The sequence below is a fragment of the Lithobates pipiens genome, unplaced genomic scaffold (assembly GCF_037356315.1).
Source record: "Lithobates pipiens isolate NorthernLeopardFrog02 unplaced genomic scaffold, aLitPip1_a1.2 Scaffold_10, whole genome shotgun sequence".
NCBI lineage: Eukaryota > Metazoa > Chordata > Amphibia > Anura > Ranidae > Lithobates > Lithobates pipiens.
Window position 1 is genome coordinate 199,661,108 of NW_027507686.1, and position 15,678 is coordinate 199,676,785.

A 15,678-nucleotide genomic window follows, 5' to 3' on the forward strand; every position below is an offset into this window, starting at 1 on the left:
CCAAAAAAGTGTATGAGGACCCGGGTCCTACCCTAGGGGACATGTATCAATGCAAAAAAAAGTTTTAAAATCTACAGTTTTTTCAGGTGCAGTGATTTTAAGAATTCTTAAAGTGAAACAATAAAATTTAAATATTCCTTTAAATATCATGCCTGGGGGGGGGGGGCCCTAGTCTGCCTGTAAAGTAACACATCTGTCTGATTGTCTGATGTGTTTTACTGTACCGCACCAAAATTACATTTCTAAAGGAAAAAATGTCATTTAAACTTGCTTGTGGCTGTAATGTATTGCCGAGTCCTGGCAATATAGATAAAAATCAAGGGAAAAACTGCATGCCCCCCCACCCAGTGCATACGTCCACACCAGACCCTTTGGGTTTAGTATGGATATTAAGGGGAACTCCACGCCAAAATTAAAAAAACAAAAACAACGTGGGGTTCCCCCCAGAATCCATACCAGGCCCTTCAGGTCTGGTATGGATTTTAAGGGGAACTCCGTGCCAAAAATTCATGAAAAAAAATTGGCATGAGGGTCCCCCCCAAAATCCATACCAGACCCTTATCCAAGCATGCACCCCTGGACGACAGGAGGGGGGGAGCGAAGGGCCTCATCCCCACAACCCTTGCCCAGTGGTTGTGGGGGTCTGCAGGTGGGGGCTTATCAGAATAAGCCCCCCATAAGCCCCCAGATCCCACCCCCCCATGTGAATGCAGATCGGGTACATTGTATCCCTACTCATTCACCCCAAAAAAAAGTGTCAAAAAGTAAAAAACACTATTTTTTACCCCCAGGTATGAAATTTTAAGGAATATTTCACCGTTATTGTTTCACTTTAAGCATTATTAAAATCACTGCTCCCCAAAAAACGGCCATTTTTAAAACTTTTTTTTGCATTGGTACATGTCCACTGAGGCATAAAGTACACTGCCTGCACGCTACTAACTAACCTGCCTGACTAATCTAGCTCAATCTACAGTATCTCCGTCCACACACTATACATGGCCACTATATAAACAGCTTTATATAGTGTGGAGTGTGGACTTAATCCCCCTGACCCATGATTGGCCGAAGACACCCTGCCTTTGCCCAATTGTGGCTCTCGCAGCAGAGCGCACTGTGATTGGCCAAAGCATGCAGATCAGGTGCATGCTTTGGCCAATCATCAGACGTCAATGCACTGCAATCTCGCAGAGCATTATGGGGCATTCCGCGGCACTCGAATTTCCCACAAACACCCCCGTGTGTTCAGTTAGTTTGCAAGCAAACAAACACCAGATGTTCGAGTCGAACTTACGTTTGCCTCGACCCGCAGGCTGCTCCCTACTAATAATTCACGTATATGTAGATACCCAAATGACTGTAGGTGGAATGTTGAGGTAAATCATATATTGTAATTACACACAAAGGAGTCATCACCCCTAAGTCAAAAGCTATACATTGAACCAGAACCAAAACCAATGGGATTTTAATTATGCCTCCAATAGCAAACACAACAAATCATTAAAATACATATACAATTTTATTTTTGCAAAGTTCCATATTAAAAAGTGTCCAAAGCATATTGACAAACAACAAACATTAAAATATAGTACATATGAAAAAACTCAAATGAGAAGGTTAATATAATGAATTAAATCCAGATTGTTTGGTGGACAGCATATCCACCATTTTGTGAGCGGAAATTATACATGTGCAAGGAGGCAGTGGTTTACAGGGATGTATGGGAATGCTTTAGCCTGTATATTTATATTATTTTATTCTATCTCATGGGTTTATAATACATGGCTTACATTTCTTATTAATAGAACCAAAATAGAAAGCAGCTACTATACAATTGTGATACCAGTTGTGAAAACTAAAATAACAAACAACACATAAAAAACAAACATAAAATGATATGTTAAAGTCCATATGTGAAAAAAGTATTTTCTGGGAGCTTATTCCAATACAAATGTACAGATACAAACACCTTTATAATTAAAAGTCTATATAAAAGGCCACAGTTCATCCACTGGCAGATGCATACACCCAAACTTGAAGAGAGTTCCACCACCATGTAACACCATTTACAGAGGCCTCCAGATGCGATGGACCATAAAATTAAAAATGGTCAAACTCTCTTTGGTTATAAATTCCTCCAATGGCTCCCAGAATAGGATTAATCTCCGTTCCTCCACTTTAGAAGTATACCACCAGAGAAAAAAATATACTCCCGTAATTAAGTACATGAGAAACTTAAGCCTTATATCACATTCAAAAAGATTTTACAATGGTATATCAAAAGTTGCACCTAATAACTTCATGGTGTACAATCACCACTTTAAACAAAAGCAATAGCAGGTGGATAACAGGAAAAAACGCTTGCATGTCATCAAGCACAAGCGTCGGTCCTACCCAGCATTTTTTCTTAAGCTGTTCCTCAACCCTGCTCAATTGCTTGGGCTTGGGACCAGCATGCAGAATGCAATAACACACGTGCATAGCCAATCAGCTTGGTATGTCTCTGAAGGTCCTAATTTCTCCAAGTCACGGTGTATCTAGTAATAGTTAGTCACGTTCAACTGGACTTCTGTAATGTTGTCAATGTTTTTATAGCTTATCCAAGTCACTTGAACATTTATATGAGTTTCAGGAAAATGTCCCATAATTTATATCCATATAGGTAGTACCAACAGGTGCTTTTATGTTTTTTATTACCAATAATCTATCTTTTATATAATAGATGAACTTCATTTGTTTTGTAATATAGTTTCTCTATTAGCCATTTAATACTTCTGAGTAGCATGCCCATACACATGTTTGCCCACAGTATTCCAGTATAGCCTTCATTTCTACAGATTACTCCTCATTATGAAAATAATTGAATTAGTTCCTCCTAAACAATCTGCTTTTTATACCTCTCAATTATGCTTCAGCAGGATTTCTAGTAAATCAATGAATTTAAATTATTTTCAGTGCATAAATTCACAACTGCTTGTAGCCTTTACCCAGAACTGCTTGTGCCTGCTTACCTTAGCAATCCTTAGAATGCAAATTCAAGCTTGTAAAATGCATAAACCTAACTTGCCAAAAAAGCCTAAATCATGACAACCATGCATTAATTAAAGCTTTGTCTGTAGCTCATTAATTTCTATTTTGAATTAAGTTAATAAAAAAATAACAATGGTTTGTACATATTGGGTACCTGATAATGATGTAATTATGTTTATTGTGCTAAATTCTGTTTTATTGGTATGGTAAAGGGGTGATGGGGCTAGGAGGAGAATTAAGTAGCCATGCTGCATGAATGCTTCCATTATCCCTTGATGAGCTCTAGGCAATGATATTGTAGTAGTTTGACATGCCCAAGTTCTTGGCATCCGTCCCATTACCTTTATTTCACCCTTGGGATTCAGATCAAATTTATAGTTCAATAAAATGTATCACTACAAACAACATGTGGGAAATAAGCCCACACAGTTCTGCCTTTTGTCTATATGTTTTGGTTAAAAGAAGAAAAAAATATATTCCAGGTAAATTTACCCAGGTTAGTCTAACCAAATTCGATTTTAGATGGTATCTCCATAGACTTTCAAGTGACCAGTTTGCTAAAATAATAAGTTGGATTTTTAAAGCTTACGGTATGTTTTTCTAATTTCTAAAATAAAATCAGCACAAGGGATGGTACTTACATTGTATGAGAAATGTCTCCTATGTTGGTGCCTACTCTCTTCTTTTAAGCCTCATGCACACTGAATATTTTTAACATGTTAACCTGTTAGGGACGTATGGCTTTTTTTTTTCTACCTCTAAACTTTCCTGCATGTCAGCCTACAGTATGTGCCATGCACACATAGTTGTTTAGAGGCAGAAAAACTATGCTGTGAGTGTGCCCAGGAGCAGCGGCGTTTTGGCATAAAAAACGCATGATGCGTGTATATATTTCTAAACATGGGTTAACTCAAGGCGCGCCTAGCACTTGAGTGGTAATTAATTTCAATGATCAGAATAAGTTGTTATTCTGACCAATAAAATGAATTAACGCCCAAGCTATTGATACATCTAAATGCACCTAAAAACACTGTTGCCAGGAGGAAAGGCGGCTAGGAGAGATGGCAAAACATCCAGTGCGCATGAAGCCTTAAACCTTCAGTTCTCCACACTCCTGCATACCCCTGCAGTGGTAATCTTCCAGTGATACAGGGATTAAGGGGGTTGTAAACCCTTACAACACACTTTGACCTACAGGTAAGCCTAGATTAAGGCTTACCTGTAGGTCCAAGAAATATCTCCTAAACCTATACGGTTTAGGAGATATTTGCCCAAAGACAGGCACCGCTGTCTACGGCGCATATACCGCAGATAGCGGCGCGCAGGCGCACTGAGCGCGGCATCTTCAATGACGGAGATGCCGCGCGTGTCGGCTCCTGTGCGCATGCGCAGGAGTGACATCATCGTGGCTTCGCCGAATGACAGCGAGAAGATGGATGCGCCGGACTACAGGGGACAGTGGTGACATCGCTGGCTCCTGTGTCAGGTAAGTGAAACATAATGCATAGTAGTCCATTATGCTTTGCCTTTGCAGGGAATGAAAGAGGTTCATCAGGGTTTACTTCCTCTTCAATACAAGCCACTGGACATGGCACAGGCACTCATCAAAAGTGCTGACTATGGCCGCCCTTTCTCCTCCCCTCCTCCTTTCATAAAAGCTGTAGTATTTGTTACCACAATGAAAAACGCTCTATGAATGGAGGAGGCAAACCTTGTATCATCTGCTCATTCTCCTCATCCTCCTCACCCTCCTCATCCTTCTCATCCTCCTTTCATTGCTGGAAGCTATTGTACAGCTTCTATGAATGAATGAGTGCCTATGACAGGTCTAGTGGCTCATATAAATCCTTCACAGCAACAGTAGATTACCGCTGCAGCGTTATGTGGCGGGGGGGTATTTTTTTGTCAGAGGAGTGTAGACTTCACCAAATACGCTGTCCCTTGTGCTGATTTTAAAAAAATAAGTAATTGTAAGCTTTGCATATCTTACTGTAGCTGATTAACTTATGTGCCATAATTCACGTGTAGGTATTTGCCTACATTCAATTTTTATTCCCCTAGCAAAATGTGCAAAATAAAATTTGATACAGCAGTCTAATTTTTTGGAATAAATCTAACCCTCTTTTATTGTAGCATCTGAAATATTAATTGTTTTTTTTTTCAGTGAAAACCAAATAGATGCAAACGTTCTATTTCCAACTGTCAGTTTTTACCGTTCATTTGTAGTGCATAGTCCTGGCAGTTTTCAGTGTGAGACTCCAGGTGGCAAAAACCAATGTGTATAGTACAGCCGGCCAGGGTTTTAGAAAGCCTTTTATTTCCAGTGCAGGAATCAATGGGAAATCCAATTTGTTTGCATTGTCACAGGAACAGGAGGTGAGGAAAAGTCTGCCAATGTGGAAACCTGTTCTGGTTACAACTATTTAGGAGGGGATATCTTCTTTCTTTGCTTCTCACTTCCCGACATGTCTCTGGGACAGGAAATTAAGAGAAATCAACTTAAAGCCCCGTACACACGAGCGGACTTTTCAACATCCAAAGTCCGTCAGACCGAGTCCGTCAGACTATCCGATCGTGTGTGGGCTGCAACGGACTTTAGCTTCGCAAAAGTCTGACGGACTTTAGAAATGAAGCATGCTTCAAATTTTCCCGACGGAACTCCGCCGGACCCGGTCCCCTTCGAAAAATCCGCTCGTGTGTATGCTACTCCGACGGACTAAAACCGACGCTAGGGCAGCTATTGGCTACTGGCTATGAACTTCCTTATTCGAATCCAGTCGTACGTCATCACGTTCGACTCCGTCGGAGTTTGGTGTGATGGTGTGTGTCCAAGTCCGTTCGGTCGAAAAGTCCGCCAGAACTCCGCCAGAACTCCGTCGGAACTCCGGCGGAACTCCTTTGGAGGTCTGTCGGACATAAGTCCTCTCGTGTGTACGGGGCTTAAGAGGACACAGTTGGATCAAAGAAATGAAAGTCTTACTTAGAGATGATAAGACATTCTGGAGAAATCCTCTAAACACTGCTACAGTGTCTTGAAAAAGTATTCATACCCCTTAAAATTTCCCTCATTTTGTCATGATAGAACCAAAAACGTAAATGTATTTTATTGGGATTTTATGTGATAGAAAAACATTAAGTGACACATAATTGTGGAAAAGTGGAAGGAAAATGATAAATGGTTTTCATTGTTTTATAAATAAATATGTGAAAAGTGTGGTGTGCATTCAGGGCAGCCATCAGAAATCCCCCCCCCCCCCCCGAGTCTGACCACCAACATTCCCCAGGGATTGCCCATGGACCATCCTACTGAATCCGCACACCAGCCACCTCACCTGTACCCACTCAGCCCCCCCGCAATCTTGCATATATGTCAGCGCCCCTCCACACAATTGTATATATGGCAGCCCCTCAAATACATAAACCGCTATATATGTCAGCCCCTCATATACACAAACATGTATATATGGCAGCCCCTCACATACACAAACCTGTAAATACACAAGGCTCTGGCTCCTCCCTGTACACAAACAGCCCCCTCCCTTTCCCTCACAGCCCCTATTTGTAAAGAAGGTCTTCCTACCTAGACCCAGCCATTTTCACAAAGCTAACATGTTGCTGAGAAGCACAGTACAAATCACACAAGGGGTGCACATACACATAGTAGCCAGAGGTGGCAGTAAAGAGCTTGATGTCTGAGCTCAGTGACACGAGAACAGCAGAAGCTGTGAAATTGTTTCTGTAATGCACAGCACAGCTCCCCTTCACCCATCCTGCCTTCTTCTGGCCCAGATGGGCCCCTTACTGTTGTGACGGCTGTACCCCCCTGATAGCGACCCTGCATGCATTTGTATTCAGCCCACTTTACTTTGATATCCCTAACTAAAATCTAATGGAAACAATTGCCTTTCGAAGTCACTTAATTAGTAAACAGAGTCCACATGTGTATAATTGAATCTCAGTATAAATACAGCTGTTCTGTGAAGCCCAAAGAGGTTTGTTAGAGAACCGTAGTGAACAAACTGCATCATAAAGGCCAAGGAACACACCAGACAGGTCAGGGATAAAGTTGTGGAGAAGTTTAAAGCAGGGTTAGGTTATAAAAAAAATATCCCAAGCTTTGAACATCTCACGCAGCTCTGTTCAATCCAAAAATAGAAAAAGTATGGCACAACTGCAAACCTACCAAGACATGGCCGTCCACCTAAACTGACAGGCCAGGCAAGGAGAGCATTAATCAAAGAAGCAGCCAAGAGGCCCATGGTAACTCTGGAGGAGCTGCAGAGATCCACAGCTCAGGTAGGAGAATCTGTCCACATGACAACTATTAGTCGTGCACTCCACAAATCTGGCCTTTATGGTGAGTGGCAAGAAGAAAGCCATTGTTGAAAGAAAGCCATTAGAAGTCCCATTCGCAGTTTGCGAGAAGCTATGTGAGGAACACAGCAAGCATGTGGAAGATGGTGCTCTAGTCAAATTAGTCCGAAGTTGAACTTTTTGTCCTAAAAACAAAACACTATGTGTGATGGAAAACTAACACTACACTTTACCCTGAACACACCACCCCCACTGTGAAACATGGTGGTGGCAGCATCATGCTGTGGGAATGCTTTTCTTCAGCAGGGGAGCTGGTCAGAGTTGATAGGAATATGGATGGAGCCAAATACAATGCAATCATAGAAGAAAACCTGTTAGAGTCTGCAAAAGACTCGAGATGGGTGGAGGATCACCTTCCAGCAGGACAATGACCCTAAACATACAGCCAGAGCTACAATGGAATGGTCTAGATCAAAGCATATTCATGTGCTAGAATGGCCCAGTCAAAGTCCAGACCTAAATCCAATTGAGAATCTGTGGCAAGACTTGAAAAATGGTGTTTGCAGACGCTCTCCATCCAATCTGACAGAGCTTGAGCTATTTTGCAAAGAAGAATGAACAAAAATGTCACTCTCTAGATGTGCAAAGCTGGTAGAGACATCCCCAAAAATACTTGCAGCTGTAATTGCAGTGAAAGGTGGCTCTACAAAGTATTGACTCAGGGGGGCTGAATACAAATGCACGCCACACTTTTCCTATATGTATTTGTAAACAATTTTGAAAATCATTTATCGTTTTCCTTCCACTTCACAATTATGTGCCACTTTGTGTTGGTCTATCACATAAAATCCCAATAAAATACATTTACGTTTTCGGTTGTAACATAACAAAATGTGGAAAATTTTAAGGGATATGAATACTTTTTCAAGGTACTGTATATACCCTTTTTAGCAAACTTTGCTATATAAAACAGGAGTTAAATGCATGTACAAGCTGTGATTTGAGCACAGGTATATCTTAATTCTGTTATCTAGGGATGAGCCTCGGATTCTGACTGTAGTATAATTCCGCTCGCCAAATTGAATCTCCAGCTGCAAAAGGAAATTATACTTTTGGCTGCAATACTACCACCACTGCTAAATTTGACATCTTTCTGATCAGGCTGTTAGGAAGTCATTGACCGCTGGATTCCTTGCAGCCAGTGACACGTGCCCACCAGTTGTGAAATAACTAATGGTTCCTCGCTCTCATACAAGGATGGCATTGGATCTGGCCCATTCCCATGCATTGGGTAGTAATTTAGGGATAGAAAAAACAAAATAGAGCATAGAGCAGAGTTACCTATCCCAGTGTAACATCATAACGTATATGCATTAAACCAGTCCTATAAAAAATCCAAAGTGAAAAAATTCCGGTGCAGCAAAAGTGATTAAAGATGACATCAGTGACAGTCCATGACCACCCTCATCTGTGAGTATCAACCACCGAAACTGAATGCACGCTTACCAGAATGCTATGACAGCAAAGCATGTAAACTCCAAATAATGAGTATGGAAGCCATTGAGATAATCTCACCTCACATCCTCATGCTGGTAAAGGGTAGCCACTCACTTAGATAAGTTGAGGTTCCATTGGGTCATAAAAGCAAAAACAAGAGAATCATATCCATGGAAAAATAGTTTGTCGTATAAGCCAACACAATAGCAGCATGTAGGACGCAATGTCCAGGATAGATTTCTAGTTTTGGGCAAAGAACATGATATTTGAAGAGCTAAAGAGGGATGTGTGTGAACCGAAGAGCTGTTGGATGGACAAAGAGTGTTGATTGACAGGTTTGTTGGGGGCAGAGTTTGAAGGTTAATAAATTGTTAAAATTACATTAGTTGTTAGAATGAATTATCTGTGTCAACTGTTGTCATAGGAAGAAAAACATGACGTATTGCAGGACAATGGCAAAAACAAACCAGAAGAATGCTTAAAACATAACCTCAGAGGCAACACTGCATCTACAAAAATAATACATATCTGTGCTTTTATTATATTACTTTTTATGAGTGCCAATTTTTATTAACTATGTTATTTTTTCTATTTACTTGCTTGACATTTTTTCCTAAAAAATACTGCATGTTTAAACTTTATTTACAAAAGCTACACACAGGAGCTTTTTTGTGAACACACAACATGTCAAGCCTAAAGAACATTGCTCTCCACCCATTATACGGGGAATGTTCTCCTTTAACATCCCATTCCCTCTTGCACCGTGCATAGAGAACATAAGATTAAGCTGTCTTATAATTCTCTGTCCAAGGTCATTTCAGATCAAGTTGATTTTTATAAAGCATTTCTTTATTTTAGTTTGCAGAGGAACATGAGACAACTTAAAAGCTGGCTGCCTAGAAACCCAATGAAGCTTGACAAGGAAGCCCTTCCAGACCTAGAAGAGACAGATTGTTATACAGCTCCTTTCAGCCGGGCTCGCATGCACCAGTAAGTAAATAACTGTAAAAGTGATGTGTTCATTGTCCATTACACTGGATCACAAGAAAGCACTTGGATTATATGTCAGCAGTTTTAGAGATTTAAAGGGCCCAGTGGTGCAGCTAATTTGTCAGAACGTCCTCTATAGGTTAATTTTTGGGAGATAAGTATGAGCTATAGGATATAGTGAAAAATAAATCAAAAATGTGAAAAAATGCTCCATACTTTCTAGCAGCCCCAGAAAATCCTGAGACAGACTGGGTTTTTGTAGTTAAAGAAACTCTGACACTGAGTCCATTCAGGGTAAAGTGGCAGGGCCTCTTTAAACACCAACCCCAGACTAATATATAATGATCATCCTGGCACTCCTCTGTCACTCCATGGAACTCTTGTAAAAAAAGCATTTGACCTTTACCTATGATGCAGTGCTTGAGTATAGTGCAGGGACGGATCTAGTCTAGTCTCGGGAGGGGCACTGCCAGAAAGTAAGTTTTTTTGCAGGCAATTTATTGTGGAAATGGCTGGTGTTGGCCCTTCAACCATCATGGCACCATGGTTGTTATGGTGTCAGCATGATTGAAGCGCACTATTTCTATTATTACAATGGAATATAAAATAAACTAGTTCAACTCACCCTATTGCAGAATCAGTGGGAGCCCTGAGTGTGTCACTTGCCGCTGTCACCTGCCACCAGATGCTGATTGTCACTTGCCACATCACCTGCCACACGTTGCGAATTTTCCCCTGCCACCAGATGCAGATTGTCACTTGCCATGTCACCTGCCATACATTGCGGATTGTCACCTGCCACCACATGCAAATTGTCATTTGCCACAAGCTGCGGATTGTCACTTGCCACGTCACCTGCCACGCGTTGCGGATTGTCACTTCTCACATCCCCTGCCACACAAAGCGGATTTTCACTTGCTACATCACATGCCACACGTTGCGGATTTTCACTTGTTTTGTCACTTGCCTGCTACAAGGTACGGATTGTCACTTGCCACATCACCTGCCATACGTTGCAGATTGTCACTTGCTGTGGCACTTGCCACGTCACCTTGCCACCAGATTCAGATTGTCACTTGCCACCTCACCTTACTACCAGATGCAGATTGTCACTTGTTGTGTCACTTGCCACGTCACCTTGTCACTTTGCCACCAGATGCAGATTGTCACTTGCTGTGTCACTTGCCTGCTACAGCTACGTGGTGCAGATTCTCACTTGCTGTGTGCCAGCGTGAAGGCAGGCAGCAGAGAAATTATATAAACTCTCTGCTGCCCACGGCTGCACAGTGAGGGCAGGAGAGCGGTGATGCAGGGCGGACGGTGAGAGATGATGTCATCTCTCTGCTCCCCCACCCGCCCGCTTACCTACTGACTGTCCTGTTTGACCGCTCACCTGCTGCAATGCTGACTGATCCACCTGCCAGCTCGCTAACTGATCCGCCCCCACCGCTAACTGATCCGCCGGCTCACCCGCCGGCCCGCTAATGGATCCGCCAGCTCACCCTCTGGCCCTGCTAACTGATCCACCGGCTCACCCGCTGGCCCCGCTGAATGACCCACTCGCCTGCCTGTCACTAATTTCTCAGGGGGGCAATTTCCCCATTGCCCCCCCCGATCCGTCCCTGTTATAGTGACCAATTGCCAGGCTCGAGCACTGTCCCATGAGAAGGTCACATCATCAGCCTTGTAAAAGCTTCAACACCATCTGACATCTCACGGGTTTACTTTCTTTGTCCCCATTGTCTTTACTTCCTGTCTTGGTGATAGTAGTAATTGGTATGAGAGATTACTTCCAATGTGGAGCATAATAGCAATAAGAGGTTGTATTTTTATGTAGGATGAAGAGCACGTTTTTATGCCTTTCCCTCAATGGTAAAAATGTATTCACATCCTGCTATATGACACTGCTAATCCTCTGGCTTCTAGACTGCCTGAGTCACCGCCTTAGAACTTAGAAGTATGCAGCCAGCAATGTCAGAAATATGCACACTAGTCCCAGGTCTAAGAATCAGAAAATAATGAAGCTCCAGGATCAGTGTGATAATCAGGTACAATAACATCTTCAGAAGGAGGTCAACAGGGTCAGGCCATGTATTTATTTTATGGCAGGTTTCCTTTCATGAGCTAATTAGCATCAAATACTGTTCTGTGTTAATAGTGATAACCATATATCCATGTAGGGGAATGCAACAGGTTCACTTGACTGCAGCTAAACAAACTTAACATTCCTTTGCTCTACTGACTGGATCAGAAAGTGGAGAGAATATCCAATACTTATGGGTATGGGACATGTGACTTCACTGCAGTAAAATCATTCTGGTCCCCAGGATAGGAAATTACGTGAAACCTCCCTATCAGGCCAACACTAAAAAATCCAAATATAAAATAAAAAATTGGTGCAGCGCTAATGAATTAGAAATATACAAGTGAAAAAAGGCTTAGAATAAAGACTAAAGAAGAGTCCCAAATATGTAGTCCATAGGTGAAAATAAAAAAACAATATCCATGCTTCATGTATATGAAAAGCTGTAGGTGAGGATAAAGTGATAATCCTTCACATTAGATACATCCAGCTCCACACCCAAGTGGGAGTATGTTGCCTGCTTACCAGCTCTCTGTGACCACTAGAATAATGGTCTCACCAAGCATCCAATATCCCTATCAATGTAATATCAAAAGGACTTATGTTCCCACAAATGTGAAAATTAATTAGAACCTTTAGACATTATTTATAAAACAATTACTGTCCCAATCGATGTTGAAGCTGAAAGGTACATAAGATTTCATGTCAAAATATCCATCTGGTTTCCAACCTGGAAATTGACCTGACCATATTTGTCCCTCTCCAATGAGGTAATATCTTATCCAGTGCCAAAAAAAGTATACCCTTAAGGTTCGTATTGTGGTAATTTGCATAGTGTCTCGATAGGTTGTGCTTTCTAAAGCCGCGCTTAATATTTGCCACATGTTCAGCTAAACGTACATGTACGTCCAATATATTGTTTAGAACATGGACACTGGATCATGTAAACAGCATATGCCATGGAGCAAGTAATGAATAATTCTATATTGTACCTCCTACATGTCTGTGTAGATTGAACAATATGTCACACAAAAAATTGCACCAAATATGGTCAGGTCAATTTCCAGGGTGGAAACCAAATGGATATTTTGACATGAAATCTACCTTTCGGCTTGAACATCGATTGGGAAATTAATTGTTTTATAAATAATGCCTAAAGGTTCTAATTAATTTTTATATTTCAGTGTTTTTGATACCTTTGGTTGTGGGAAGTCCTTTTGATATTACATTGATAGGGATATTGGATCATTGTTTTAGTCTTATATATTGATTAAGATCATTGCTTCATGTCATGTTATTATTATCTTATTTTTTAATTATATACATTCGCTGTCCACATGTTTTTCATGCTTCCTTTCTAAGTTTGATAACAGATATATTAAAGCGGAGGTCCACCCTAAAGTGGACCTTCCGCTCATTGGAATCCTCCCCCCCCTCCGGCACCACAATTGGCACCTTTCAGGGGGAGGGGGGTGCAGGTACCTGCACAGTACAGGTATCTGCACCCACTTCCGGCATAGCTATCTGCAGAAAGGGGCGTAGATTACGCCCCTTTCCGAAAGTCCCCCGCTGCCTGCTGGGAAACACATGGATCCCAGAGGCAGCGGGACCATCCTTATTGCGCAGCGCGACTCACGCATGCGCAGTAGGGAACCGGGAAATGAAGCCGAAAGATTCCCATACCCAAGATGGCGGCGGCAGCACCCGAGAGACGATCGAGAGATCGGCTTCGGGTGCCGACATCGCAGGCGCTGGGTGGGTAAGTGTCACTATTTTAAAAGTCTGCAGTATTTGTAGCTGCTGGCTTTTAAAAAAAAAACGGCGGAACTCCCGGCGGACTCCCGCTTTAACCTTTCATTCCGACCATTCTTTACTTTTGCCACTAGATCGTAGGTTTTTTTGTTTTTGTTTGTGGCTCCCTTACTTCCTTGTTTTTTTCATATTGTCTGAATGGGTGGCCAGCAATTAAAATGTTGTACAATATATGGTGGCCAGCAGTTAGGATAACGCTGCAGGATTATAAAAATGATATGCGTGGTGACACGATCACCTGACCAATCCCCAGACGACGGTCTTTTGTGATGAAACGCATAGGGTGGGCCTACGACGGTGATGTCATCACGCTATACCTGCCAAGAGGTTGACAGACAAGCAAACCAAGAAATGTAGCGAAGCTCGTGGAGACGCCGCAGTTTCACTACATGACTTACACTTTTGATGCTTTTACTCTGCTTTTATCTTGTAAGTGCAATCTACTTATAGTATTAAATTTGAATACTTAAAAGTACTGCACTATGGGAGCATTTATTTTTTATATTTCCGAGTTCCATCTGTAGTTCCATCTGTAAAGTGGGGATTCCAGCTACTATTAAGGTTCCTGGGGAGACCTATTTCCTTGTGCTTGGTGAGACCAATATTCTAGTGGTCACGGAGAACTGGTAAGCAGGCTACTTACTCCCATGTGGGTGTGGAGCTGGGTGTATCTTATGTGAAGGATTATCACTTTCTCCTCACCTACGGCTTTTCATCTACATGAAGAACGGATATTGTTTTTTATTTTACCCTATGGACTGCATATTTGGAACTCTTCATTAGTCTTTATTAGACTTTGGGGTGCTAGCAGCTGTGTTTATATTCTGTAACTGTATTTCTAGCGCAGCGTTAGCCTTTGGGCTCATTTTTTTTAACAAAAAAATCCAACCGGGGTTATAACCTGACGAAAAGCAAAAAACGTATTTTAATTGGACCTTCCTTGGAAAATATTTTCATTGGTGCTATCTTTAACTGAATTTGGTATGCACTGATTCTATCATTCTGTTTGAAAAAACAGGTAAAGCAGAACTAAACTCTCCTATCGTTTTCAGCCAAAAAAGCTGCCATCTTAGCCTCTGTTTGATCAACTGCCATGATGCTGCACATGTGATCAGTTATGAAACCAGCCATTTGATGTATTGACAGTTTAGTTGAGAGCAATGTCACAGTTACATTCACGGCATGTGCCAGGAATGTGTTTTTTGAAACTGGTAAATTGATGGGTTTAGTTCCACTTTAAGAGCTGATCAGGTGCATTAACCAAAGCAGCCAATCCAAATTGTACTGGTCTGGCCTCAGCAAAGTGAATTCTAATTAGCTATTCCCATCCCAACCTATTCTTCTACCTTCCTTTCACCCATTCAGCAGAAAGATAAATACACTCTTTATGGGAATGACAACTAGAGAATCCATAGCTTCAGTCTGTGCCAGCACCAGTCAACTTTTGGTGTCATTATGCCACTGTAGGCTAAGAGGAGCCCACCGCTGGACAGCCGAATGCCTGGGTGATGTGTACACCGGAAGAATAACCCGTTTCACCTGCAGTAAATCAGATTGAAAGCTTGAGGCTCGGTGCATCATGTGGCTGCAAATTTAGGTAAGTATTTTGGGCTTTTAGGTTACTTTATTTTTCAAAAAACCCAGTGATTAGTTGGGGTAAAGCTATGCCCAGCTAGCACTTAAGAATTAAAAAATATTTATTAAATAACTTCATATACTGTATGTTTCACCCTTGAAATAAATATTGGGATAGTGAAGAAATCCAGTTAATAAAAACTGCCCCAGTTTTTTTTTTTTTCAAGTAACAATTTTTATTAGGATATTCAAAATGAAAACATCAACATTACACAATCTTGCAAAAATCAGCAAATGCCAAAAGTGCAGCGGTAAGGTGTACATATAAAGCGTAACTTTCAACTGCGGAATCTGCAGTGCCAAGGCTGATAGAGCAA

The 15,678-nt window shown here is 41.6% G+C and overlaps 1 protein-coding gene across 1 annotated transcript in view; it reads left to right on the plus strand.

Moving 5' to 3' along the window:
- The window catches only part of ANO3 (anoctamin 3), a 371,821-nt gene that overhangs the window by 117,888 nt on the left and 238,255 nt on the right, over nt 1-15,678 (plus strand). The window contains exon 7 of the mRNA XM_077460837.1: nt 9,700-9,831. Within this exon, the coding sequence (XP_077316963.1) occupies nt 9,700-9,831 (132 nt within the window). The remainder of the gene's footprint in view (nt 1-9,699; nt 9,832-15,678) is intronic.